The sequence below is a fragment of the Botrytis fragariae genome (assembly GCF_013461495.1).
Source record: "Botrytis fragariae strain BVB16 chromosome Unknown tig00000045, whole genome shotgun sequence".
NCBI classification, from domain to species: Eukaryota; Fungi; Ascomycota; class Leotiomycetes; order Helotiales; family Sclerotiniaceae; genus Botrytis; species Botrytis fragariae.
The window spans coordinates 1,489,130-1,515,887 of NW_023500991.1; the positions used below are offsets into that span (position 1 = coordinate 1,489,130).

Here is a 26,758-nt window from a genome sequence, read left to right on the forward strand (position 1 = left end):
ATTTTAGGCACTTTGTATTTTGGACTTTGAAATTACTTGCATGTTTTTCATCAGCATGGCGTGGTCTTTTGCGCTACTTACTATAGTGTACTTCTTACATAGCGTTTTGTTTATTGGATAATATGACGGGAATGTGTATTACTAAGGAGGAGAATCTTTAAGCAAATCTTGTGGCGTTGCATAGGGGAGGATATTTGTGGTACAAAGTCTTGAATGAAGGATTGTACAAGTAGATTAGATAATAAGAAGCATGAGTTATGATCGGCGCGTATCAATATTTCAAGATTGACGTATAATCTTTATGAATTCGTCTTACTTTAAAGTTACTAATATAAGAAAGAATAAACACATTTGTAGTACTTCTAGATCTACCAACAATCTCGACCTCTACATATCTTTTCATACGCGTTGAATACCAGGTGGCGAGAGAAAAATTGCATTCATTAACTTCATACATCCTTATCCATCCGCAGTACAAAATTATCTGAGCGGCGATGATGGATTCGCCAGCAACGTATTTTTAGTGACATAGTAAATAACTTCCATCCATCCTTCCATAGCAGAACCAAATAAATGCAAAGCAAACCTCCTTCGCAGGTGACCTATCAATTAACGCCTATGAATACCTAGGAGATGATAGACGATGAATGCACACAGCCATCCATTTCGAATCTTTTAATCCTCATTGCCACGATTTTTTGCTTTTTCCTTACCTTTTCTTTTTCCTACTCTCTTTTTGATGGCTTTGCCATGAAGATCTCATCCCATTGATTTCACAAATCACGTGAGATCACTCCCTTCATCTGTCATTCAACTGCATAATCCCCGCGTCTGCGTATAAATCCTGAAGTCTCCGCTCTTTTCACATGTATGAAGAATCCAATCCCATAACTGCAACCCAACCTCTATCTTCTCATTCTTTCGTCCACTTCATCCCTCGCTCGCCACCATTCTCCTCTTCCTCTTCTAGAATCATCGTCCTCCCATTCTCAAACCCGCCGATAGCAATAGATTCCCAGGATCTCTCAATTACCTCGCTATTCCCTTTCGAAATCTTCAGATTACTATTCTTCAAGCCCCGCTCATATAGTCACGCGCTCATTCTCCTCTCGCTCTCGGCACACGCCTCACATACTCCGCCCCCAAAAACGCGCGTGTGGCGACGCCAGCCATCGCCGGAAATTATCTCGCCATTTACGACAGGGGTGTTGGTGAGGGGGTTGGGAGGCTTGGTGTAGGAACGACGACGGGGGGGGATTTCGGTGGGGGGAGCGGAGCCGCTTCCGCCTCCGTGGATGGGGGAGTAGGGGAGAGGTTCGAGGGGCGAGGGTGGCGTGAAGGGAGGTGGTGGCGGGAGACGAGAAAATGTTTTTGGGGAGCTGGAGATTGAGGAGGGGGAGGTAGTGAAATCGAAAGAAGACGAGAAGGTTCTTGAGAGAGCAAGGTTGTCGGTATCCAATCTTGGGTTTTCATCCATGTATGAATAGATATTCACATCGGACTTTTCGAGAAGAGGAGTAGAGGGACGGCTTGGTGGGAAATGATATTGTAATATTGTTGTGGACCTGCGTTTCCTCCGTATGAAGATTGTGATGCAAAGAAAGACGACTCCGCTTAGGAATAGGTAGGGAGCGGGTATTTTGGAGAATAATCCATATGTATATGCATTAGTTAGTCCCGTGATGGGCTCAGATACGACGGGCATGATGGATGGATGGTGAGCTGAGTCTCGTGATCTCTCTCGGAAATGTTTTCTCTCTATTGTCGGGGTGTTGACAAAAGATTGGAGGCTGAGAGTGTGATGAATGAGAGGAGGTGAAGATGGGGGTACTAGACAACTATATATATGATGAAGTAGATGAGGTATGCATCTGGACAAATACAGTTGGGAAGAAGGAGGCTTAAGTAGAAATTGGAACCGGGTACCTCAATATGGAATCATGGATTAGAAAGATTCTTCGCTAAGGTTACTTAGTAGAATCGAGGACAATAAAACAAAAACAAATCGAACTTACTGTCAGCAAGTGATCTTACGCGCATGCAGGAGCATCGCAAAGTGTATGTAAGGTAAATCCATTGGCATCCATGTGGAAGAGACTGTCAGGGACATGCAAGTAAGTCCAAAGTACTCGTGAGATATTTCCTTTTTGCCCTTTTTAGTTTTAGTATAGTAATGATGAGGAGGCAATGCGATACATGACCAGATTAGATGGGGGGCGTATGAATGGAGCTTTCTGGTGGAATGCTTTAGAGGACCCTTGTCAGGCTTAAAGGATATGTCGAGACCTCCAACCCTGTTTCCGGGTTATGCAAAACACCCCACTATAATCCCAGTAAGGTCTTGCTTCAGCCCAACTGGGTAAGAAATTTGGGGAGAGCAGATTTTGGCTGCTGTTACTAGATGCTTTGTAGATTAGTTCGTTACCACGTTGCCATTCCCATGTTTTTCTTTTAATTATTTTCTTTTTCCTGTTCTGCTTTGGTATAGGGTTAGACATGGATTCGATATATTTCATTGACCGCAGAATCCCAATGATTACCATACATACTAGGTACATATCTCCAAATACCTTGTTGTGAAAGATATCTATCTACCCATCAAATTGTACCTAATCCGTACCTCCACCTTTCCAACCTTCTGACCAGGACCTCTCCATCAATCACCGTCAGAAAAGTCACACGGAGAGGCCTCCACAGTAAGCCAAAGAGTGGTGGGAAGGGGTTCCACTCGTAAGGCTGCACGGAGGTGCTACTGTACCTACAGGCTACAAGGCTAGATTTCCTTCGAATCCCTTCACGAATCCCGTGGAGCGATCTCCCGCTTAGTGTTCCAACATTTCTATCGCCAGACTGTCTGATTATGGTAAAGGCAGGAGTTTATACAGCTCTCCTCATCTCACGATTGACCGTCACAATACACCAAACTGGCAAATCTGGCTATTTTCGGAGATTTACTGGTCTCAGATTTCGTGTGAATTGTACTTGGTAGGAATGAATAGGCTTAGAGCACTGAAAAGCACATGGCTTGGTACTTTACTGTACATAGATACCATTATATGCCTACCTGATGTGCCACTGTATTATCGCAGCGCATAGCATACCATTCATTTATTCATCATCCTAAGAGAAGTGCGAATCAGATGAGGAATTAAACGTCAACAAACGCGGCTGATTGTGCCGCCGTATTTCGCACCAATCTCATGTCAATGGTGGGATGAGATGGATGGATGAGACGACGGTCGCTGGATTGTATATTTGCTGGGCTGGTAATGTTATGTTGCACCATAGGGTTATTGTACGTACAAAACGTAAGCTCGGCGTTAGAACCAACAATCGGAAAGTCGGTGATGTTATGGGATTGTGGATTTATTGACCGGTGAATGTCTGCCTGCATGTAATATAGCAAGTAATGCAATGAGTTATGATGGTAAAAGTTGGGAATTATCATATTGTCTTGGTGAATATCCGTCGTTGGGAAGTAGGCCTTTTGAGAGACCCATGCCAAGTCCTACCTAGTATCTGTATTCTTAAGTTCTTATCCATTATTGACCCTGCAGAGCGCCATGCAATGCATACTTGCTTGTAATACTGGCATTGCAGTTACCCCGTCAATTATCGATAGAGAGATGAGATTGATCAAGGTCCAAGGTCCAAAGAATCGATTTATCTAGAAACCAATACAATTTTACATCTTGTACCCTTTTGACGCTCACTCATGGGAATTCCTGGGCCATGTAAAAGAAAATAAGGTCGTGTGTGTATCATTTCATCCGAATCGAATATCTTCTACTTCCTACCTATACCCAGCATCCTTACTCATAATTCTCTTACTCGTAATATTCAGTTTGTGGTGAAGATGGAGAAAATGGAACAAGATTGATCTTGAGTTCAGCTCACATCAGCTTCGGTAGTCGACACTATCCTTCATTTTTGCGACGCCTTTCGGATAGCGCTTCGGGTAATTGCAGTTAAGGGTCACTGATTGGATCCAACTCCTTACCATGTGGGCATCTTTCAGCTGAATACGCACAGCGGATACTTTTCTTAATGAATGCTTCTGTATTTTACGAGTTTGGAGCCGATATACCAAGTTGATTTACCATTTATGAATGATGCAGTAGGGAGTTTCCTTGCAAATAAAAGTGGAAAGGCGGGATTTAATGTTTTCTGAAAAGTTTCAAAAAGCCATAGTCATCATAATCGTCCGATGAGGCGGTTTTCAAAGTAACAATATGGTCCGTATATTTGGGTAGATGAGTTGGGGACGGCATTGATGGTTGGCACGAAATACGCGAATGGATAGATGAAGGGGTTGGTATCGACAGATGAAGTTTAGCAGGGAAGCGCGGCTACGATAACGCAACCATAGATACCATAGATTTGGAGAAAATACGACCTTCAAACCGGCTCAGGTATGCCAAGGTCGGTATCAATGGTTGATCACTTGCTGAGGCCTCTCTGGCCCTTTCTGGGGTTACTTTCGGGGGATCTAACAATCAACAAACGTTAGTATGGAGGGACCGATTAGATCAGTATGTCGCCATCAATGTAACTATCTCTTAACCTGAAATTACTTCGAATGTTCTAAAAACCCTTCACGTTTACTCATCATGATACCATCAATTCCAGATTATGCAAAGATCGACAGGACTGGAACTTTATCAAACAAGTTCAGCCGGTCATGTCATGCGGCTCTCTACATATTGCATATGTCGCTTGTTGTATTCCATCCATGTGTCATGTAAAAAACGGACCATTGAACTGGTAGGCACGGTGGGATCGGACCGTCGTCGGCTGAAGAGACATGCAATCTCGGGGAAACTATCAACTGATTCATCTTCGTACCTCATACGCGTACGTATTCCGTACGACTAAATTCCTTAGAGGGGCATTATAAGCACTGGGATACGATACTCACGATCTCGGAGACCGTAAATTCGCCATCAATCTGATCGTGATTTGCCCCTCAGCGAGTCATCCCGCGAAATAATTCCTTTTCGGGATTCGGAAGGAATTTGGTCACGTGAGTATACCCCTTGAACAATAATCCTTTGACTTGTCTCGCTGATGACCGAATCTTATGGGAGCCGCTAATACTATCTATCATATAGATAATAGGTGCCGATCGAGAAGGATCAGTATACTCATCATCCTTTATCGTTATGCTTCGGGAGTCCCGTTCACAGCTTACCGTCAGAAACCCACCTGCTATCTTGTTGTGAAATTCAACTACACCCAGCGGGAATGTGTCGCAATATTTCTTTGCGAAAGCGGGGCAACCAATATTTACCCTTGGGATGGTAAGGCATTGATCTGTCACGTACGGGCTACCTATCGCATATATCTCCATTCATGGGTAGTCCATGAAGCATGATGCTGGACAAACTGCTACTCGAGGCGGAGATGTGACTTCCTTTTAAAAATGGAATGACGGTAATTGGGAAAGATTCTGGGCTTCCGATGATATTAGATTGTGGCCATTTGAACAGCACAAATGGTGGCTGTTTGTATGAGAATATTATAGGTGACATAGTACCTATAAAGTAAATCCTAATCATTGATATTAAATTCAGTCTAAGGAGCTAGCTATTTACGCGAAAAAGTAATTCTTATATAAGGATTGCTATAAGGCTAGCTCTCACGCTAAGTATACTACAGTAAATAAATAAGCGACAGAATGAAGGCCTTCGTTCTGCCTGATATCCCCGTCGGGGGCCTGGGTAAATTATAACTTGCTTGTAGACATGACTTTTGTCTTGAGATGAAGGGTGTTGAGAACGAGTGGGAGTGGATAGCTCACAGAGAGTGTGATGAATGATCAAGATAGAAACTATCTTTCCATCTTCCTATCACTTTCAGCAATCAATCTTCCATTTGATCCTTAAACTTCCCTCCATCAGATTCTAGATATACATCTACTTGATCGTCACAATGATTGAAGTGGTGATTTCAGGCAGTAGTAACCAAGTGATAGAATTGCTACTTGACTTGAATACGCAGCGCCATGTACCGACGAAATATATTCTGCTTATATAGACCTTCGTCCCTTGTTGTCTCAACGCTACCATCATGTCCCACTGCCATATTCCAAATGGGACCGGTAATATTCAGCAGGGCAGTCAGAACATATGACTATGGGGACCTTGGGCTCCGTGATTAGCTAATCATGTTAGGAGCCCAATATGTCCTATGTTTTGCTCAGGTAGTAACACAAAAACAGTAAAGCTAAAAACAGTAAAGCTAAAAACAGTAAAACTAAAAACAGAAACAGTAAGATATGCCAAGAGTGGCTAAGTGTTATATCATGACAGTTAAACTTGCTCTCATTGAACTCTTCTCGGTAGTCAGCTTGCTTTACCTCACTGGCCATATTAATGCTAGGGCTAGTCAAGACACCCAAAACCACATCTTCCTTGTTGACAGAATATCAAGGGTGTTCCGCCGGTGCATGGGTTGGGACACTGCATAGACGTTAGTAAGATCAGAAGAGCATTTAAGTACACAAAAGCAAGGTAACACATACCACAAAGCCACAGCTTCCACAGTTGTTTTTGTCACTCTGAGTGTTGACGCAAACACCATTACATAGTGATTGTCCAGAAGGGCAGGCTGGGGCGCAAACACCGCCTACACACGTTGAACTCCCACACTTTAAACACAACAGTATCAGTGAAGTTAAAGAGCACTGGGAAGACTCAAGGCCAAAATGACACGTACCGAATTTCCACATGATCCACAGTTGGCACTGCTGGTACTAGTATCAACACAAGTGCCACTGCACAGTGCTTGCGCAGGGTTGGCCGCAAGAGGACCGCAGGTATAGCAAGGCCCTCCCCCCTGGGCGGCTTGCGATGTACAAGCTCCGGGACTTGCGAAATTAGCTGCACACCACATCGCGCAGACGTTATTTTGACGGGTTGGAAGATGCGTTGCAAACGTGGTGATACCTTTGTCAAAAATTAGTCAGAGATTTTGAGCTTGTTAGTCATAACCAGAGAGCTCACCAAACGCAAGTAAAGTGAATAGAAAAAGTCTAGCCATTTCGAGTTGCTATCTAGTGTAGAGCCAGGCGATAGTATAGAATAGAGAACTATGTTGTGAAGAGCAAGGTGGTAGTATAGAATAGAGAAAGATGTTGTGCAGATTCAACTGTCCGTCTTAAGGAAAACCCGGCCTTTATATATTCGAGTTGGTCCTCTACATACCACAATTACCCTGTTACAGATTTGGCAAGATATTTGTAAGAGGTATTCTTTCCTACCCAATCCCTTGCCCATGTGTTCAGCTGTCAGTGCAACTTTGACACATATTCATTGTGATGGATTGTGGAGTTATCTCGATGCACCTCGACCCAAGCCTTTACAACATATAGAGCGATGCGTAACAACACTTCAGCAGGGTTCAGACGGGATTTCCTGCTCACAGAGCTCTGGATTCTGTAAGTGCGGGGCTGTGAGACAGATCCGACTGATGGATGCTAGAACCTAGCCTTTCAAAATTTGAGAAGTTACTGAGAATACACCTATTAACCCGGCTTTTGGAAGCCACTTCTTCTGTTTGATCACAGCTAGCCCTATCATATTCACGGATCTAGCGGCTTATAGTTGGCCTGACATATCTAGTAGATTATGCATATTTGAGGTTTCCTGTGCCGCTATCTCAGCTTTCTCCTGGATTTAATCTTCAGAGAATACAACTTAACATATTAGTGCGCAACAGTCGATTGGCCAAGTATGTAAGCATACAAGTAACATGATATAAGCCACGTTTAGATAATTTGTACTACTCCAGCTCCTCTCAGCTTCGATCTCCCTAGAATGTCACCTTACATGTCAGTAAATAGATATGTAAACGATTTGTGAAGCATACAAGTATACACCATGATATATACCATTTCTTAAGTAGCCCGCGATGCGATCTTAGCTTTGCACCTGACCAATCCCCGGAGAACACAACGTAGTGATGAGAAAGAAAATAATATCCAAGCATACAAAAGTATCAAGATCCATGTCTTGTCTTAGATTGCCTAGACCCCACCTTTTTCTTCAATCTTTGGAAATTGCAATCGGAAATATTAATCGGAAAGATCTCCTGACCATCAGTCTCGCAGGCCTTTACCCCGCAAGATATGTATGATGTTTTAGATTGTGTAACCGCTGGTTCAATGCCTAGGAAATACAACCAAGTAAAGAATGCAGTTGGCGGCCAGCTAACCGAGAGGCTTCCCATCCCAGCTGAGTTTCGTGAACTTTGCTTATGACCGTAAGGACTTGAATATTCCTGTTTGGGAGACCACCACTTTACGCCAGCCCTTCGCCCCCGCTTTCGAGGTGCACCATCCTACTTCTTGTAATTCTCCTTCAATGACTGCAATGTAAAGCATGGAAAATACTGCCTGATCTCCTCCCAAGATTTATTCTTGCGAACAACGAGCTTGGCTACCAGCTTTTGTTTCTCGTCCATGAAGTCTCCTCGTAGGCTGCTTGCAGCGCCATAATTGCGGGGTAATCTTTTTGTGTCTCTTCGAGCATGTCTGTCAGGAATCACTACCTGCTCCCTAAGCACCTCCCTGTCCACATTGCCCGACTTTTGGAACGGAAACATGATAATAAGGCTCTCTAGTATGTCTAGTAGATTTATTTCGAGTGTATATGACGTATCGGTGCCAATTATCATACGATCAAGAAAGCATACAATAAGGAATTCACGGTATTCAGCAGCTAGCATATTGTCTACTTCTGGGAATGGGCTCTCAGAAGGCCGCAGTCAATATGTATCACCCTACTCAGCATTTTAAGACTGAATTTCAAGAGTTCCGTTCTAGGTACTGCGAATCGCTTTCGTCGTTTTGAAGAGGGTGCGAAGCTGGCTCCTTGTCAGGTAGACTGATCTGATTCAATGATGTTCCAGAGTGTTGAAAAGAATGTCAGGCTGGTCTTGGGTAGGCACAGAGCCTGAGGCATCCTGCCTGTGCAGAAGAAGTGCATATCGAAGTGGATGTGGAAGTGTATCAACGAAACAGCCGACTTTAATATCCCACCATAATTCGTTGTCAGAAAGATAGTCTGACTGGCTCAGGTGGAAGTTGGAAGTGGTAGTATCGACAGAGACATCGTCAAGAAAAGTAGTTTGGAAAGAAGAAGCATCTGACTTATCATCCTCGAGAATGAGCGGCCTATTGTACATATAGTTAGAACTGCTTAGAGAATTTATATAAATACCTTCAGGTAATCCATTCATTTTAAACAGTATGGTTTGGATTCAAGGACCTTAGCATAATGTCCCTACTCTGTAATGGGGTATACTTTAGATCCTCGATTGTAGGGATTCCGAGGTCGTTTCTCTTTTCGTTCGCTTTTTCTTCCTTGTTGCTATCGCAGACAGACTTGGTCCCTATTGAGATTTTCACAGGTTAGTTACGATTGTTGAAAGGCAAAAATCTAAAAATTGAAACATACCTCGAACTCCGTTGCCTTGTGCACTATCAACTGCTCTATCACTTGGCTGGGTTTTGCTGGAAACAATCAAATGCTTCTAGACGGGTTTTCTCTTGATACACGGAACGGTGAACACACAAGTAATTGGAATTATGGTGAACTCGAACACTTTTAACTTTTATTATGTATTCCTAATCACTCTTTATATCTACTCGATGGGATGACAGGATCCAAAACGCTATAGTTGCATTTCAATCAAATGAATTTAAATCGATTAGAAAAAATGTAAAGCACTTGTACCATAGTAGGCTACCTGATCACCTAAGGTAATTCGCCTACATTTACACATTGATGAAGACATCCTCTTGAGGGAGTAATATCTTCCGTATTAATTATCAATAATCTCTTCAAAGCGGATAAGACTTGCTTCGCATACACACTCTTTCGGCTTCATTACCAAGCCGCTCGACATGAATGGGTAAGCTTGGTGCTTGCTCAAAGAATCCTGACGTGGCCGATATACCTACGTACGTACGTAAGATACAAAGGGACATCGTGATTGCTGCCGTACGCGCGGGGGTACATGGAAGGCTTCGAGGGAGGCTTCGACGAAGTCCTGTGTGAATGCCGATTCATTCATTCAAAGAAAGCTCGTGTGAAAATTATTGCCAAAGACAAGCCATTTCAAAATGCCAGTGCAATAAGACGGATGAAAAAAATAAAACCATAAGAATAATATGGGCAAATTGATAAGGAATACTTTGGAGATTATGAGTCTTGTTATATTGAGGCAAACATTTGCCTTTTATTGCGCTCTTTATGTGAAGTGTAGTCGATGGTGAAGTACTGGCTGGTCGGTAATGTCATGCCATAGCGGATAATTGCGGGTCACGTGTCGAGCTAATGTTACCACAGACTCCAGCTCCGTCCTAATTTCCTTTTCAGGTTTCGTAGAGGCTGGAACTTCGAAATGAAACACCACACTGCCAGAGAAATACGGTATGACGATCTCTTCGTACCTCAGCAAAATTTCATTGTTTACATTGTTTGCATTGTTTACAATCAATGCCATCGAAAATCATCTCGATCATATCGGCCGGAATCAAATAACCCAGACAGAATTTTTTGGTTGTTTGGTGAAGCATGAACGGAGATGTTTAAAGTCGTCTGAGGCGCAGTAGTCATTGAAACCGAACATTTGGAACTTGGGACGAGGACGTACTTTGTACCATGTGCAAAGCATCAATTCGTACTCGGGTGCTGGTGGCTACATTGACGATATCGTCACAGAATTGGTTTTCTTGTAAGAAGCTGCGACGGCAAAGTAGCTGAAGTTCAAACTATTGTGGCTGATTTCGAATTTGCTACAGAGTTGTTTCCAAAACGTTGGTTTTTGTCGCCAACAATTCCAGTCAAGGCTAGGCCTGCGAACGGATTTCTCCACTATAATTGTTCCCTGTGAAGAAACACACGGTCATTGGAGATTCACAATTTTAAAGTTGCATGTTCCCAGACAGCCGCACGGCCTCCAGGAGATTTTGAGCATCTGCGGCAGCTAAGACCTTTGAGGCTATTGCCGCGATTTAGAGGCTGGTTTTCATTGTCGGTGTTTATGGAAGTTGGGCATTGTTCATATCCCAGGAGCTGATTGTGATGTCGAAACAAGCTTAACTTCTGTGACCATGCCCACTCGAAACAGGTAAGAAGCCAATCGCCACTTCCGAATACCGATATTAGTCGTTTAGTTCTAGGAAGGAGCAAAGTCCAAACACTCAAAGCATCAGCCTTAGGGTTGGAGAAGCAAAGATGAAAGATCCGAGAGGCTCGTCTCCATGAGATTCGAGATCGTCCCCAGGTAATCTCACACCCCAGCATTGCATGATCGACCAAGAAACATCGTGTTTTGTCATTGGCCGTTCTTGAAAATGTTAGGTCTCTCGAAAAAGTTCCGTCCTTAGTCTGAATTGTTCTGTATGGGAAAATCGCAGATCGAGGCTCAAAGAATCCAAGTCCTTACCAAGTCATGACTGCAATAACGAATTGTGGTCAGATCTTGGACGTCTCGGACTAGTATCACCAAACCTCTTGGTTAGATGTATGTTTTTGAAACGTTTATGGAGAGAATATGGCCAAGCACACCAATGCAGTTCCTTGCTCGGCATCCGGTCTTTTCGTTCAACCAAGCTTTTTGACTTCTGGCAGTAGTGGAATTTTGTATAAAGAATGTCCATTCTCCCAGTGGAATATCTTTTTTTCATCATCAGCATCTTCAGCATCTTTTCTTCACTTCACTTTATCTTACAATCTTTCCATCTTGCGCCGGTCGCTTTAAATTTAATTACACAAACTATCCTTTAATAATTTCCAAGTTCTTCAACTTTATAACCAACCAACCAACCAACCAACCAACTACCTTCAAAATGCAATATACTTCATCAATCCTTCTTTTGGCCTTCGCTGCCACCAATGTTCTCGCCCACGGTGTCGTCACTGAAGTCCAGGGTGCCAACGGTGTTAACATGCCAGCCCTCTCTGGTAAGTTTTCTTATCTCTTGCTCATAGCTTCTTCTTTTTTCTTAGCTTCATCCTATTAACATATTTATCTAGTCGCCGATGGAACTCCTCGTGATTGCCCAACCCCAGGTTGCGGTTCTGAGGCTGATACTTCCATCCTCAGAGCCAATGAGATGGGTACTTCCAAGGCTTCTGCTCTTGGTCGCACTGCCACTGGTCCAGTCAGCGCTGCCAAGATGATCTCCATGTTCATGGGCGGCGATGCCAACAGCACCGCCGCTGTTGCAGCTCGTGAAATTCACGCTGCCAGCATGCACAGACGCTCCCTCGTTGTCCGCGCCGCTGATGGCGGTGCCAAGACTCCATCCGGTACTTCAGAGACCGGTGTCAAGGCCGCTATGGGTGCCGGTGCCACAGCTGGCATGCCAACCTGCGCTGATGACGGAACTGTCAAGATGACCTTCCATCAAGTCAACCAAGATGGTGCCGGACCATTGACCGCAATGGTCGACGCCACTTCCGGTGGAACTGACCCAGCTGCTTTCAAGAAGGCTGCAGTTACCCAGAACGTTCCAGGTATCGGTATCGGTGGTCTTTCTGCCGCTCAAACCACCGATTTCCAAATGGCTGTTCAAATGCCAGCTGGTATGACTTGCTCCGGCTCTGTCGGTGGCGCCTCCAACGTCTGTGTTGCCAAGGTCCAGAACAGCGCTCTCGCTGGTCCTTTCGGTGGATCCGTTGCTTTCACCCAATCCGCTGGTGCCAAGAAGCGTGCGATCGAGTACAACCTCAGCAAGCGCCGCTTTGCCCGTGCTCTCGCTGCCGAATCCGAGTAAGCATCTTCAGTATGCTAGCGATGGTCGATAGTGGGTAATGCACCCGAAGTGGTATGGAGATGGAACAGGTTATACGATTAATGGTTATTATTGGTTGATGAGTGGCTCAGAATTCCCTTTGTGTTAGAAATTTCTTTTGTATTGTGGTGGACTCTTGCTAGCGATGGAGAATGAGATCTGCGATTTCTTCTTCAGAGCTAGAAGAGGGGGTGGTCCTATAGATATTGTGATGATGAATTGACTTATACTTTCCTTATACACATAAAGTCCTTTCATAGATGCTGAGCACGCTCATTATTTAAATCTTAATTATGCTGATCAAAAAACGTTTTCCTTTATCGCTCCATATTGTGATTATGATTTGATTAAACTTTAAGCGACACAGCTTTGAGCTTCTTCTTTGCTTACATTCGCAGTATTTTGGGTTTTCTACACGATTCTTCAGAAGGTTCAGATCACTTACATATATATCAATATTTCCAATGTCTCGCTTCTCAATGATCAGGATATAAGTCTCCGATCATCAAAGTAATAAGCAGATGAATATTCCACAAAATATAGACACTGAATCAATCACATAACAGGGAATCCGTCTCACGGTCAAGGGATTCAATAACAAAGATTATTTGGGCCACTAAGACCGCAGACTTGGCTTTATCTATTTATCCTGCGACTTTATTTATGGACAGCTTATCTCTATCCCTAAACATCCCGCGATATCACTCCCCAAAACATTAACATCATAAAGTAGCTTACTCTTTACCTTACATATACACTCAAAAATTCCCTGTCTCTTTCATCAAGGATCGCATAGCAAGCCCCAGCGCAATTGATAAACTAGCTTGTATCCTTTTATGTGTTGAAGGGGCCATATTGAAAGGAATATATGATGAGCGAAGAGGAAGAAAGTTCAGTATACAGTTATGAATACCTAAGTATGTAGGTCTATTATTACCGGTTATCGGGTAGAGTTTTGGAAAGAAGTCATCAGAGGGGAATTTGAAGTATTGCAATGTGTCTTTTTTGGAACCGACGTACGCTGACTTCCGTAAAGTTGATTTTCATAAGGTATGCATCCATAGTTCACAAAGACAAAATGGGAAACTCGGGTTTCATCCGGTCGGGGTCACTCTCTTTTCCGAATTAAGGTAGAGAAAGGAAAGCGTTCTGAATCCGATGCGTGCCTCTGACATACTCGTCCTACCGGCTCTGCAAGTTACCGATATCTTACACATGGATTCTTCGGCAGCATTCCGGTTTAAATGGTGGACAGCTCGAGCTCTACATATCAGATTGATCTTTCAGGAAGTTGTGGTATGTCAATAGCGGTAAGACGCAGAAGTGTTATCTGTACACAAAGATTCATTGATACACAACGTCAAGTTAAATTGTGAGACTTCGATGCATTGAAACGGCCCGCGAAAAATTGTTGCCACAACCCTTCGATTCCAGCACGTGAACCTCACGCCAAATTTAGAATCTTGGCACGTTTTTGTCTCATAACTCTACAAATTTCTTGTCAGTCAATTGCAATAACTTCACCTCGCATTAGACGTTATGCCGAGCACAGCATCATTACCATCTTGGTTCATTTGTGACACGAAGTTTGAAATGATGTTATCCTGTTACTTGCTTAGCGATGATCCGTTCCACTTCCCCTTTTATTTCACACCCCAAAATTCACTTCTTTTGCTCAAGATTTCGTGTGGCTCCATGTGGCTCGCCTACAACTACAATACGAAGGTGTCACAAACAATACTAAGAACACCCGCTACAAACATCATGTACTTATATTTCTGAATTGCGTTGAAGTTTTGATGCTTTTGAATCATATTTCCATTTCATAATTGATCTTAAACAAGTAGTCTAGGTCAAAGTTGACTGTGAACAACTTATTCTTTGATTTGTTTTATGTTGAGATTTCTCAGATTTCTCTTATTCCTTGGTGCTTAAATCTTGTGTTAGTGTGGTCTATTTCGGTAAAATCGAACAATACTAAGGAGAATTTCCATTGTTCCTAAATGTGATATTGACTGTGATGTTATTGAAACCTCAATTCTCATCAAATTTGTTTCATGTCCACAGTGCTATGGCAAAGTAATGCACTTGCTATTACCTCGAGACATCCTCGTTATGAGCACGACTTGTGATCTTCTAAGTAGCTCAAGAATTTCCAGAGGCAATTTGAATATAAACTCCCCCCCTCCTACAACCAGTGTGTCAACTTCAGCCTTCAGCATCTGCGAATGTCCCACACCAGAGTGACAACACTTTGATTGTTATATCATAGCTATCTTTGCTAGGCCAATGAACTGCCCTCTACACTACTGCTTCGACACACCTACTACTTTGACACCTTATCATACCGACGGTTTACCACCATCTGGAAACATTCGAAGCAAGAATGGCTTCCAACAGTTTGAACTTCGATCCACTCACCCAAAGCATTACCATTCTCATGGCTGATGGAGTTACGACTGTGTCTATCACTCCACTCGACATCGACTTTTTTTACTACTACAACGTGGCTAGTTGTATCAATTATGGTGCTCAAGCTGGAGCTTGCTTATTGATGTTCTTCGTTGTCGTCGTCCTCACCAAGTCTGCCAAGCGCAAGTCCCTCCTTTTTGTCCTCAATATCCTCTCACTCATTTTCGGGTTCCTACGCGCTATGCTCTATGCAATCTATTTTCTTCAAGGTTTCAATGACTTCTACGCCGCTTTCACGTTCGATTTCAGTCGGGTTCCACGATCGTCGTATGCTTCTAGTGTTGCTGGTAGTGTCATTCCTCTTTGTATGACAATCACAGTCAACATGTCTTTATATCTTCAAGCTCACACTGTTTGTAAGAACTTGGATAATATACATCGAATTATCCTCACTACACTCTCTGCTATCATCGCTCTACTAGCAATTGGCTTTAGGTTCGCCGCAACGGTCGTCAATTCCGTGGCCATCTTGGCAACATCTGCTTCGTCCGTGCCAATGCAATGGCTAGTCAAAGGAACCCTTGTAACGGAGACAATTTCGATATGGTTCTTCTCCCTCATATTCACTGGGAAGTTAGTATGGACTCTCTACAATCGCCGAAGAAATGGATGGAGACAATGGAGCGCCGTGCGAATTCTTGCTGCTATGGGTGGTTGTACCATGATTATTCCTTGTAAGGATTCTATACCAAGATTCGATTAAGATGTAAGCTAATATTAAACAGCTATATTTGCAATCCTCGAATATGTGACACCAGTTTCATTTCCAGAAGCAGGCACCATTGCCCTTACATCGGTCGCACTTTTACTTCCCATTTCTTCACTTTGGGCGGGTATGGCAACAGACGAGGAAACATCTACTATCGACGTGTCCAACCTCACTGGTTCACGCACAATGCAAGGTTCACAGAGCGGAAATTTATCACGAAAGACATATGCCAGCGACATCACGGCACAATCCTCTCGCCTCGATTTTTCATCCAGAAAAGAAAGCAATGCCACCATGATGAGAAAGGGCAGCAATGTCATGGACCAAGTCACCACAATTGACTGTATTGTCGAGGGTAACATGGCAAATAATGCTCCGAGAGATAGCACAGAGATGGATCTTGAAGCTATGGGTGTTCGTATTAATAAATCGTATGGTGTTCAGAAGGCATGAGTGAGCTTAAGTACAGCTTTGCATGATATGTACCCCTAATTTGATGAGGGAAGTTGACTGGACGGTTTCATAGAGGTGATATCTGGAGACATAGTGGTAATGTGCATTAATTGAGAGCATTCGCACAGGTGCGAAGCGAACCAGGCATAAAAATTTCTTCGAATGTATTTACGCATCGGAACTTATAATTTATAGGTCTCTTGAGAAAGAGATTATTATCACACATTAAGATTTTTTTAGAAGTATGGTGAGGTGCTTTTCAATCTTGATAACTTTGGCAAGTGCCAACAGCGATTGTGCGATTTCTAGTCTATAGCGACTTCGTATCATAGATGGAAGGAGCATTTCTCGTCAACCCATATTATTGCCTTTTGAATCGATACGCTAGATGACACCACAACTTCATATCGTCATTCGTTCAGCTGTCTTCTCATACAGCATAACTATTTCACTGCTTTACGTCATTGATCATATCATACATAGTATTCCTTGCTATTTGATTTGAGTTGAAGTATTTACACGGGCAGTGGATGTGGCAAATATGGCTTACCATGGATCATGGGTACGTGGCCGTAGCATTTATGGCCATAATACTGTTCGCTCTAATGCTAAGATATCTACCGCTAAGAGATCAAGATCCAAAGCTTCTTCTCTAGATGAGCAAGCTACTCCTGATCTTGGGCGAGGTAGTATGGATAGCAAACCCTTTTATCGGTAAGGCTTCTTCGACACGTTAACTTGTATAAGTCAACGGGCCTAGTATCTTTTATACTATTTCAAAGAGTACTAACGATATAACCTCTTCAGTTCAAAACCAGTCGCAACATCAGCTCTTCTATGTCTAGTTGGCAAATTCGAAGCCATGGACGCTGTGAGTCTTCCCATCCAAGACTCCACACTCCAACCCGCACCATTACACTCGGCACGAAACTCTCCTCGAAAAAGAAGCAGGACACGAGATTCTTCACAGAAAAGATTATCCACCATCTTAAGTCCGACTAGTAGGGATTTGTCTAGAGATGGCGATGTTTTCATTGAGGGATACATGAGAAATGACACATGGGGAGAGACGCCTAGTAGTACCAAATCAACACTTCTGCGATCTCAGAAAAGACAATTCCAATCGAGACGATTGAGAACTCCACAGCAGCCGGCAAAATACATAAAGACGCCGTCGAAGAGTGAGAATCGGATGGTTTCCTCGAGATCTACTCCGAAGAATATGAGTGGTAAAAAACCCGAAACTCCAGCCTATACACTCCCGAAAAAGTCTCCAAATAAGAAAATCGGAAACATGATTAAAGACCGGATACGCTTCTTCGACGGAAGTCCAGATGAGGAACTTCCCTCGAGCTCCGCAAAATCAAGTCCTTCAAAAAGCGTTCCATCTTTATTTGCTCCAGCTCACCATGTCTATCGTAATAATAAATCTCCCTCGACTTCCTACACCACCGCTATTGAAACACCAACCTTTAAATCAACAATGAGAGGCTCGACAAACTTCTCTAGAACATCTGAAGTGGCTAAAGAGAAGATCACTACGATCTCTTCGCCTCAAAAAGCGCAATATACACCAGTATTTCACAGGAAACAACGCAATGTTTTCGGAGAAGCAGTTCAGAATCCTTTCTTGGCTTCTCAGGGGAGTTCGGAAAAAACGAGATCTTCAAATACGGTTTCGCCTCATACCTCTCCGACAAGACCCAGGGATTCAAGAGACTGAAGTTGGAAACTAAAGGTAAGTTGATTGATTTAAACAGATTTCTCGAAATACTCCGCCAAGATCCTCGTGATTCCTAACTAACTTCCATTACCAGTAGAGACCAATTCCCGCGGAAGTTCCCTAGCCCGCTACGAAACCAACGCTACTCCCACCCGCGGCCCTCTCTCCCCAGAATCTCCCGCCCAAGGGGACGAACGATCCCCGGACGTAGAGATCCCAAAACAGGTATACTAAAAGATGTTGATACGAGACGAAGCCAAATCAGCGAGAAGATCGAAGCCATCTATCAAGCCAAAAATGAAGCCCGGAAAACCGAAGGTCAAGATACTAAACTGTTCTTCAAGAAAACCATGCAGTGCCTCCCATACCGAAAAATTACGAGAAAGATGATGTGAGACAACCTCAACGGATAAAGGATACGTCGTCTTTTCGATCGAAATCAAAAGTCGCGGATATGAGAATGAGATTTGATGGTGGTGCATCGTTTGCCGGAACCGTATTACCTGGTTCTGTGTCAAGAGATGCAGGTCCAAGAATTGTGTCTTCAGTCAAAGGAGAGAACTCTTCAATTATCCCTGTTCCTCCCCCGGCACCACTACCTCCTATTTTCTCATCGCCCATTCGTGTGAAAAGTATCCCCAATCCTGGTACTCCTCAACATCTTTCCCCTCTCACACAAAAACAAAAACAAATGAGTCCCAAATTTTCCGAGTTTACTACCTCGCCGAGGAAAGATACACTTTCAGAGACTATCATGCAGAGAGTATCTGTTTTACCCTTGGAACTCACTGAGAAGACAGCAATACAAAGACGTCAGAAGACACCAGCGCGTGTGAATAATTCACCCGTAACTCCACAACCTGAAAAGAATGCACTCCAGACTTGGCCGCGCTCGGGGATCAAAAAACCGAAACAAGTAAGAAATGGGTTGATAGCGGAGAAAATGAGGTTGTTTGAGGATATCTCGAGGAAGAAGAATGATCAGAGTATTGTTCTTAGTCCTGGGAAGAAAAAACAGGATGGGGAGAGTGGACAAGGGAGACTTGCGATTGGTAGTGATAAAATGAGAACGAGAACAAAAACGTTGATTGAGGGGAGGAAAGAGAAATTCGAGATTAGTCCACGGAGAGATGAAGATAAAGACGGGGAAGTTAGGAAGGGGAGAATCAATCCGGTTTTTCCAATGGCTATTGTGACGAATGATGAATGGAAGGGGAAGGGGAAGGACAAGGGAAAAGAAAAGGAGGGGCCAGTAAAAGATAAACATGAGGATGCTGGTATCCAAATTGTTGAAGTATCTTCACCACCCCCGCCGATAAAATCAAGAGAGAGGCCAGGGAACAGAGGACCAAGAACAGGAAGTAGAGGCCGTTTAGTTGGTCAATGGAATGAATTTTATCCGCCTGGTAATGGAGATAGGGATGGAGATGAATTGGCGCATTTACCTCTCAAAAGAGGATTGAGAGATGCGAGAATGCATATGGGTAGAGATGGGAGTCATAGTATTGATTGGGATGAGGTGGAACGGGAACTCGCAGAGAAGGGAGGGTGGAGAGATGAAGACCTTGATGGATTGGTGGGATGGGGGGAGAAGGAGAAAAGAATCGAGGGTTGAGAGGGGGGAAGGGGATTAGTGTTAGTGTTAGGGTGAGGGGAAAGGAAGCTGGTGGGAAGATGGGAAGAGGGGGGATGGAAGAGATGAGAGTGAGAAAAGAGATACAATGGTGGTTAAAGAAGCAGAATGTGGGTTATCGGAACCGAAGCCGTTGAGGGCGGTGGAAATGAAGAGGATGATGGAGATTTGTAGGGATAGGGAGAGAGTTGGAGAAAGGGAGAGGAGCAGAGGGAGGAAGATGGAGAGGAGGAAATGACGAGGAAAGGAGAATAGATTGAGAGAATACTATTAGGTGTTTGCGAATGGATGGAGAAAGGGATGAATAGTATAAATGCTTTGAGGTATTTTAGTTCGGGGGGAATGATCAGTTAAATGGATGATGAGGGTGAGGGTGAGGGTGAGGGTGAGGGTGAGGGTGCGGGTGCGGGTGCGGGGGGTGGTACAGGATATCCTTCCACTGTTCTGGTTAAGTAGGAATTGAAAGTAGAGATAGAAGGAGAGTACAGATGACGATGAGTTAAAATCCATAGCAATTAGAGTTAGACGAAATAAAAACAAGGTTTACTATTCGAAAAAGCATATGACGAGTATAGAGTGCCATTATATCCACGTAGATTATTCCGATCTGGCATTGTCCGTCGTCCGATGATATATGAGGTGAATAGGAACGGAATGTTGGATGATAGTTAATTGTGCTGGTAACTGGATACCTAGGCATAAAATACAGCAAGGTCCCTTGCTTACTGCCATATGAGACAAAAGGCAATAAGGGATTGGAATCAGATATGCAACAAAACTTTTGGACTGCACAACTTGACCAATAGGAGCAGAGTGGAATGCAATATCAAGGAAATATTTCGAAATTGGGTATAGAAACAATAAATACAAGCTTTCAATCAGCAAAGATTGCAAAAGAACTCCCCCATGTATCAATCGCTCCGCTAGGATAATCCCCAAGAATATACCGACCAAACTCCATGGCCACTCACTTGACCCATGCATGTCACTCACTCTCGTTATTAATTGACATCGTCTGCCAGCTAGGTCGGCTTTTCGCTGACTACTTCCTTGCTCCGTACACTACCACCGTCCTCACTCATTCCTTCCAGCTTCAGACTCGTTCCTCTACTACTTCTAGCTCCAATGCTCACCCCGGTACCTTTTCTCTCGCTCAATGCTTTGGACCACCTCTTCTGGTTCTTTCCGCCCTCGACCATTTCGTCGAACCCAAGGACTTCTCTGATCTCTGGAACTTCGGCATGATCTCTAGTGTTTTTCATCCTGTGACACCAGGTGATTCTCTTCTCTTCATAGCCTTCATTTTCTCCTATCTTATCACCATTTCCCAAAATCCCACCGCTCGCATGCATACCAACGGGCCCATCAGCGGGTGAAGTGATCGGAGTGGCCATTCGTACCGGTTCGAAGAGGAACTCTCCGCCAACTTGTTGGTAATCACCTCCTTGAAACAATTTGCCGCCTTTGATTTGTTTGAGACTTTGTAGTACGCTCTGTCCAATTCCCATAAGAGTACCTCTGCGCTGATATTCTGGTCTGGTGCCGAGATTCAATGTGCGCATCATTCCCAACTCATCGTATAGCTTCTTTGTAGGATCCGCATATATTGGAAATGGACAATTTGTGGCTTCTTGGTACATGGGGATTAGAGATGGACTGCCGCAACCAACGACGGCGATAAAGGTGGGAGTATGGAGTTGGAGGAGAGAATCTTCGGTGATGGATGCTGTGAGGGTTCGAAGGTATTCTTGGCAGTTCTAGTAGAAAGCGTAAATGTAAGTTTGGAGTTGAACTATACAGCTAGGGTGGCAGTAGGGAGACAGCTTACCCCGCAAAAGAAATGACGGATGAATATAACCAAGACTCTTCTTGCTACATTCGGGCCTGAGTATAAACTTTTGAAAGGTCTAGTTTTGCCATCCCTATCTAGGACGATCATACTTTCAACCTTCTTCAGCACCTCTTGGGAGGGTATCTCATTATTAGTATTGACGTCCCCAACAAATTCCACGGAAGGATCGACGCCATCGAATGAAGTATCTATTGAGGTTTTTGGAGGTGTAGCATTTGGAGGATCCATGATTATTGTATGAGCTGAATCTTCGAATGTCTTTTCATTTAAGTCTTTCTCTGAGGCAGAATTAATAGTAATTCGGTTCGCAGTGGGTGAATTAGACAAGATGACCATAATTTCATTCGATTCGTTTGCGCCGGTTCTTCGGATTTGTCTTCGTCACTGATTCACGATCGTTTAATTTTATCGAGGCTTAGACCTTTGGGCTGGCTCGGATTTCACTTATGATGAGTAAAGTGAATATACTTGTCGTCGGGTTCGTATATTCGTATACATAATCTCTTTTTTTGGAATCTGTAAGCTGCCATATATAATTTCCTATTAGTTCGTTCAATCCTCCTACGTGTCAGAGTATCAGAATATCTGTGTCAGGTCTCAGACTGGTTTCAAGAACAGCCAGCCGTGGATAGCTTCCTTCCATTCTCTCGTTGAGCTTCATACTAATCAAGTTTGATTGGAGAAGACGACATAATTGTGGATGATTTGCCTGGGCGTTAACGAACAAGGTTATCAAATTTAAGAAAACTTGAATAACGGAGCTCCTCTTAGCAAGAAATAGATCTTGATATACTGGATCTGTTGGACGTGCTCATCGGTGTTATGTTTTGATTTGGAAATTTTAGGGTTCACCGGTAGGTCACTGGTGCCACTGAGTGGGTAGACCTCGGATGGTGACAAATCTGGCACAATTTATGGGCTTTATCTAAAACTGGGCTGAATGAACACTTGAGGCATGGAATTCAAAAGTTTGAGGAATATCTGTAATATCTGCAACATCTTGTAACCAGTTATACTTCTTTTTCTCTTTCTTTTTCTTTTCCGTTTCCTCTTCCTCTTCCTTTTCCTTCGTATATATGAGCCGATCGATACAACAGATCAATACAACAGAACAGATACATAATGTATGGCAGACATGGTAGAGTACTAGAGGATGAATCGTCCAATCTACGAATAGGATGAAGCAGAGAAACAAAGAAGAAAAACTATGGCGCTTCGTGAAGTTTCATCATCACACACTTGTTACTTTCCTTACAAAGATCTCTCTATTTACCCTGCCCAGCAGACATGGTCAAAGAAGAAGATGATGGATGATCTAAGATCTGTTTTCAGCCTACGATCCTACGAATAATAAGCAGAAACGAAAAAAACAAGGAAATCAGGGGAAAGAAGTACAACTCCCGTAAAGCATTACTGTTACACATTTTATCTAAGAACAAGAAAGATTTTCGAGTTGCGTTTTGTCCTACTTTGTACAGAGTACAGTCGATCTCTTTCCGGGGAGTAGACGAATAGGCATGTATGGAAATGATCCGACCGGTGAGCTCTTTTGCGGCCTCAATATATTATTCAGTTGTAAGATGAGCGATTGGAGTTCACAACCAGGTAAACTTACAAACTAAATTAAATGTCGTGTCACTCTCTATACCTGTAAAGCATAACATAACGTCTGAAAAGTTTCACAACGTTGTTGAACAAACCAAGATGAGGGGGTGAATGAGGGGAGGAGATTTCCCGTCATTCATCTAATCCTTTAAGCTTATCATGATGGGGGGATCACTGGTGGATGAGATGCATCCATTTCCTTCCTCATTGGTTGTACCTGCATATATTGAAAATATCCCGATGAGTGGCTGTGCTTCCAGCTGTGTACCCTTGAATTCTGCATCTGTTGCCTAATATTGATTCAGATATCAGACTGAGAGATACCCTATCCCATTATCTTCAATTGAATGTTGCAATCATCTTTTTCCTTGGTCAAAGTTTAATCTGGGCCGCTTTTTTGGACCACTTCCTTTGGAGATCATGTCCGATAGTCCATTGTCAATTGCTGCTAGTATCACAGGATTGCTTACCTTTGTTGCAGCTGTCATTGCTGGCTTCTATGCACATGCTCTCGGTCTTCGTGATGCCGTTGATACACAAGCCGAAATATCTAGTGCATTAGATAAAATATATCTTCTCGAAACGGAGACTGATATGTTGAATAATGCATATTTAGCTTCACTCATTCGTCAACCAGATCGAAAATATGGTACTGGTGATTTCAAGTATTTTCAGGGACTTTATGTCCAATCATTAGAACGAATGAGAGTCATGGACAGAGAGTTAAGGACGAGTGCCGAGTTGGTAACAAAAGGTGATGGATATGGTAGGATGTCCAGAGTAAAAAGAAAGGCTACTTGGATGGCATCGAGAGCTCGTATCCAAAGAGATATTGATGAGAGGAAAACCGAGAGCATAAGGATCTTTCAAATCCAACTTGCCACGTTATCAGCGTGAGTTTGACCAATTGCTCATTCTCGACTATTGTTGGGAACCAGCTCAAGGATACTTGCAGGAAAATTGATGAGCTATCTTATCATCAAAACAATCATAACGCCACCTGCAATGTCATGCTGAACGGTATGGGCGACTTGTCAAAGTATGTGCTGTTAACGTCCGGCGTCAATCGCTGGACCCCCAAACTTAGTACTTGCTAATTCATTCAATAGTGGCATGATGATACTACCTCCAACACCACCATCCCCTACACTTTCTACTTCCTTTCATGATCGACCAAAGATCAATAATCATGCAGAAATCTCAGCCACGCCAAGTCAATACCACACGCCATCAAAAACGTCCGAAATAGCTCCACTTATTTCACTTCCATTGAGAGTATGAGAGTATAAAATACTCTTCATTCCAAAAATTGAATTCAAAAAGACTTCGTTCTAGTGCCACGTCAATGCTTCCGATCCATTACACTAAATTGTGACCTGGTTGCCGGAAGAGAAAGAATTCTTCAGCTCTTCCAGGAATATTACCCTGAACAGACTTTTTACGCTTCGCTACGCGCATACCCTGCAGGGCATATCTATTCCCGTCGTACATTAGTTTTTCGGATTTTCTTATCTCAATTTCAGCTCCGAATATAGACTCGATTTAGGATATATCGAAAATCGCTCATGAAATCGAACGTTGCATACGACCTCAATTTATACTCGTTATTCCCTGGATGTACCGAATGATGAAGTACACCATTTTCATCAACAACGTTGCTGTATGCGAAGGCAGTTTATGATAAGTGTTATCAACGCCTCGAGTATAAAGAGCGATAGTATTAGAAAGTCTTGAATATCTATTACTCATTCCATTTGGACATATGAAGTACCTAAAGTGGTTATCAGTTGGCAGGAAGGAAAAGTATGTGATCAACTCTTGGTATTTTCCAATTAGTTTCATGCTTGATACTGACATCCAAAAGGGTGAAGGATAATAAAGTTAGCATTGATGATCTCAAAGATGGCAGCAGCGTATCCGGGCAACTGAAAAGTTCGATCCTGAAGGAAACTCTACGGTCAATGGAATTATCATCACAATGTACCGTCGATACTCAAAAGAATACCGCTGATGGATCCGCGATGGGAATATCTGGGACCAAAACGCCCACGGGACCACCCCGAAAAACCAGCATCTCAAGCAAAAGGAAGTCTTGGTATAGTCTATCAAGTAGAAAGTCGGAAGACTGTGGACCTATCGCTGTCGTACAGACCAGCCTTTGCAATCGAACGGAAAGCCTTAAAGATCGAAAAACAACCTCTCCACACGCAACTAAACAACCTCTACCTCTACTCAACACCCACAAAAACGCTTCCAACAACCCTATCACAATCATCGTCACATCCCCAACCCCAGATACCAACATTCAACCAGACTCTTGCTCGATATCTAGTACATCATCACATTCCTCATCCCTCTCCTTAAAATCTACCTCCAGCTTCGACCCCTCCCTTCTCATGCCCCCTTTTCCACCAACTCCTCTGAAATATGACATCCCCAAATCCAACGAAGCGCCCGAGGTGAAAAAATGGCTCATCGGCTGTATGAATCGAAAAGCTGATACGCTCCCTCGCAAACTCGTTTTTCGAATGATGGAAATTTATGGGATTCAAAAAGAAGAGTTGGACCCGACGATGTGGGCAAAGCTTCAGGAAGGAGTTGTAGATGAGGGGGTGGTATTGAGTGTTGATGCTGATGCTGATGTTGAGGATAAGGATAAGAATAAAGGCAATGGGAATAGTGAGGGGGGGAAAGAGGAGCCAGAGAAGGAAAAGAAAAAGGAGGAATCTAATAGTGTCGATGCATTTCAGAGCCCAAGGATTTCATTCTATTCTCGAGGAAAGCGGGGACGAAAAGATATCCCCTCCGAGCATCCCAATAACACAATTCTCACGAAACGACATACCTACCCTAACTCCAACTCCAAATCAAATAATAACAAAAATCACACCATCACCACCATCAAAAGCCCAAACCCAAACCCAAACAGGCCAAACCCACAATCCCCACCCACCAAAACCTCAACAACAAATCCAAGAGTCTGGCAAAACCCCTCATCGCGCGCTCGGAATTGGCCTACCACAATCCCTAATAATAATAACATGATGAACATGCACCACAACGCTGCATTTTCTTTCCCTCCTTACGCACATACAAATGCCAATCCACATACGAAATCAAGACCTAGTACGCAGCATGGGAAACACAATAGGTATGGCAATGGAAATGGGTATGGGAAAATGACGAAGAAGAAGAGGGGAGTTTGTCCGCCGTGTTCGAGGAGGGGATCGATGGTTTCGTTGGGGAGGATTCCCGAACATGAGGAGGAGTTTGGGGGAGGGGAGGGGAAGTGAGAAAAAGGTGGTTGGGAATAGGGATTCGGAGAGAGAAGGGAGCGGGGAGGGAGAGAAGAAGGGTGTTCATTTGGAGGAATCTGTTATATATACTAGGTACATTTATCGGCGTTATGATCCATGAATACCGAATTCGATTCGGCGTCTTTTGTATCAATGGTTGGAACTTTGGGTTTGGGGCTATTGTATATACCTAGGTATCTATCAATATAT

General features: G+C 43.4%; 6 protein-coding genes across 6 annotated transcripts; 4 read left to right on the forward strand and 2 right to left on the reverse strand.

The window, feature by feature from the left end:
- Positions 1-6,383: 6,383 nt before the first annotated feature.
- On the reverse strand, positions 6,384-7,041 carry Bfra_003670 (uncharacterized protein; the record flags this gene model as incomplete). The annotated part of the gene is made up of 4 exons (XM_037334076.1): positions 6,384-6,461; positions 6,524-6,649; positions 6,718-6,947; positions 7,005-7,041. The coding sequence occupies 4 exons, from the start codon at positions 7,039-7,041 to the stop codon at positions 6,384-6,386; spliced, it is 471 nt and encodes a 156-aa protein (XP_037194163.1).
- Positions 7,042-11,857: 4,816 nt separating this feature from the next.
- Positions 11,858-12,787, forward strand: Bfra_003671 (putative cell surface protein; the record flags this gene model as incomplete). The annotated part of the gene is made up of 2 exons (XM_037334077.1): positions 11,858-11,972; positions 12,045-12,787. 2 exons carry the CDS (start codon positions 11,858-11,860, stop codon positions 12,785-12,787), a joined length of 858 nt encoding a protein of 285 aa, XP_037194164.1.
- Positions 12,788-15,191: 2,404 nt separating this feature from the next.
- Positions 15,192-16,439, forward strand: Bfra_003672 (putative mating-type alpha-pheromone receptor protein; the record flags this gene model as incomplete). The annotated part of the gene is made up of 2 exons (XM_037334078.1): positions 15,192-15,951; positions 16,003-16,439. 2 exons carry the CDS (start codon positions 15,192-15,194, stop codon positions 16,437-16,439), a joined length of 1,197 nt encoding a protein of 398 aa, XP_037194165.1.
- Positions 16,440-16,980: 541 nt separating this feature from the next.
- On the forward strand, positions 16,981-19,777 carry Bfra_003673 (putative mating-type alpha-pheromone receptor protein; the record flags this gene model as incomplete). Its single annotated transcript, XM_037334079.1, has 5 exons — positions 16,981-17,153; positions 17,247-18,114; positions 18,147-18,177; positions 18,257-18,387; positions 18,545-19,777. 5 exons carry the CDS (start codon positions 16,981-16,983, stop codon positions 19,775-19,777), a joined length of 2,436 nt encoding a protein of 811 aa, XP_037194166.1.
- A 1,040-nt stretch (positions 19,778-20,817) lies between these two features.
- Bfra_003674 (putative thioredoxin-like protein) lies at positions 20,818-21,983 on the reverse strand (the record flags this gene model as incomplete). The annotated part of the gene is made up of 2 exons (XM_037334080.1): positions 20,818-21,552; positions 21,624-21,983. The coding sequence occupies 2 exons, from the start codon at positions 21,981-21,983 to the stop codon at positions 20,818-20,820; spliced, it is 1,095 nt and encodes a 364-aa protein (XP_037194167.1).
- Positions 21,984-23,672: 1,689 nt separating this feature from the next.
- On the forward strand, positions 23,673-26,545 carry Bfra_003675 (uncharacterized protein; the record flags this gene model as incomplete). Its single annotated transcript, XM_037334081.1, has 4 exons — positions 23,673-24,145; positions 24,208-24,291; positions 24,362-24,490; positions 25,117-26,545. 4 exons carry the CDS (start codon positions 23,673-23,675, stop codon positions 26,543-26,545), a joined length of 2,115 nt encoding a protein of 704 aa, XP_037194168.1.
- Between the last annotated feature and the right edge of the window lie 213 nt (positions 26,546-26,758).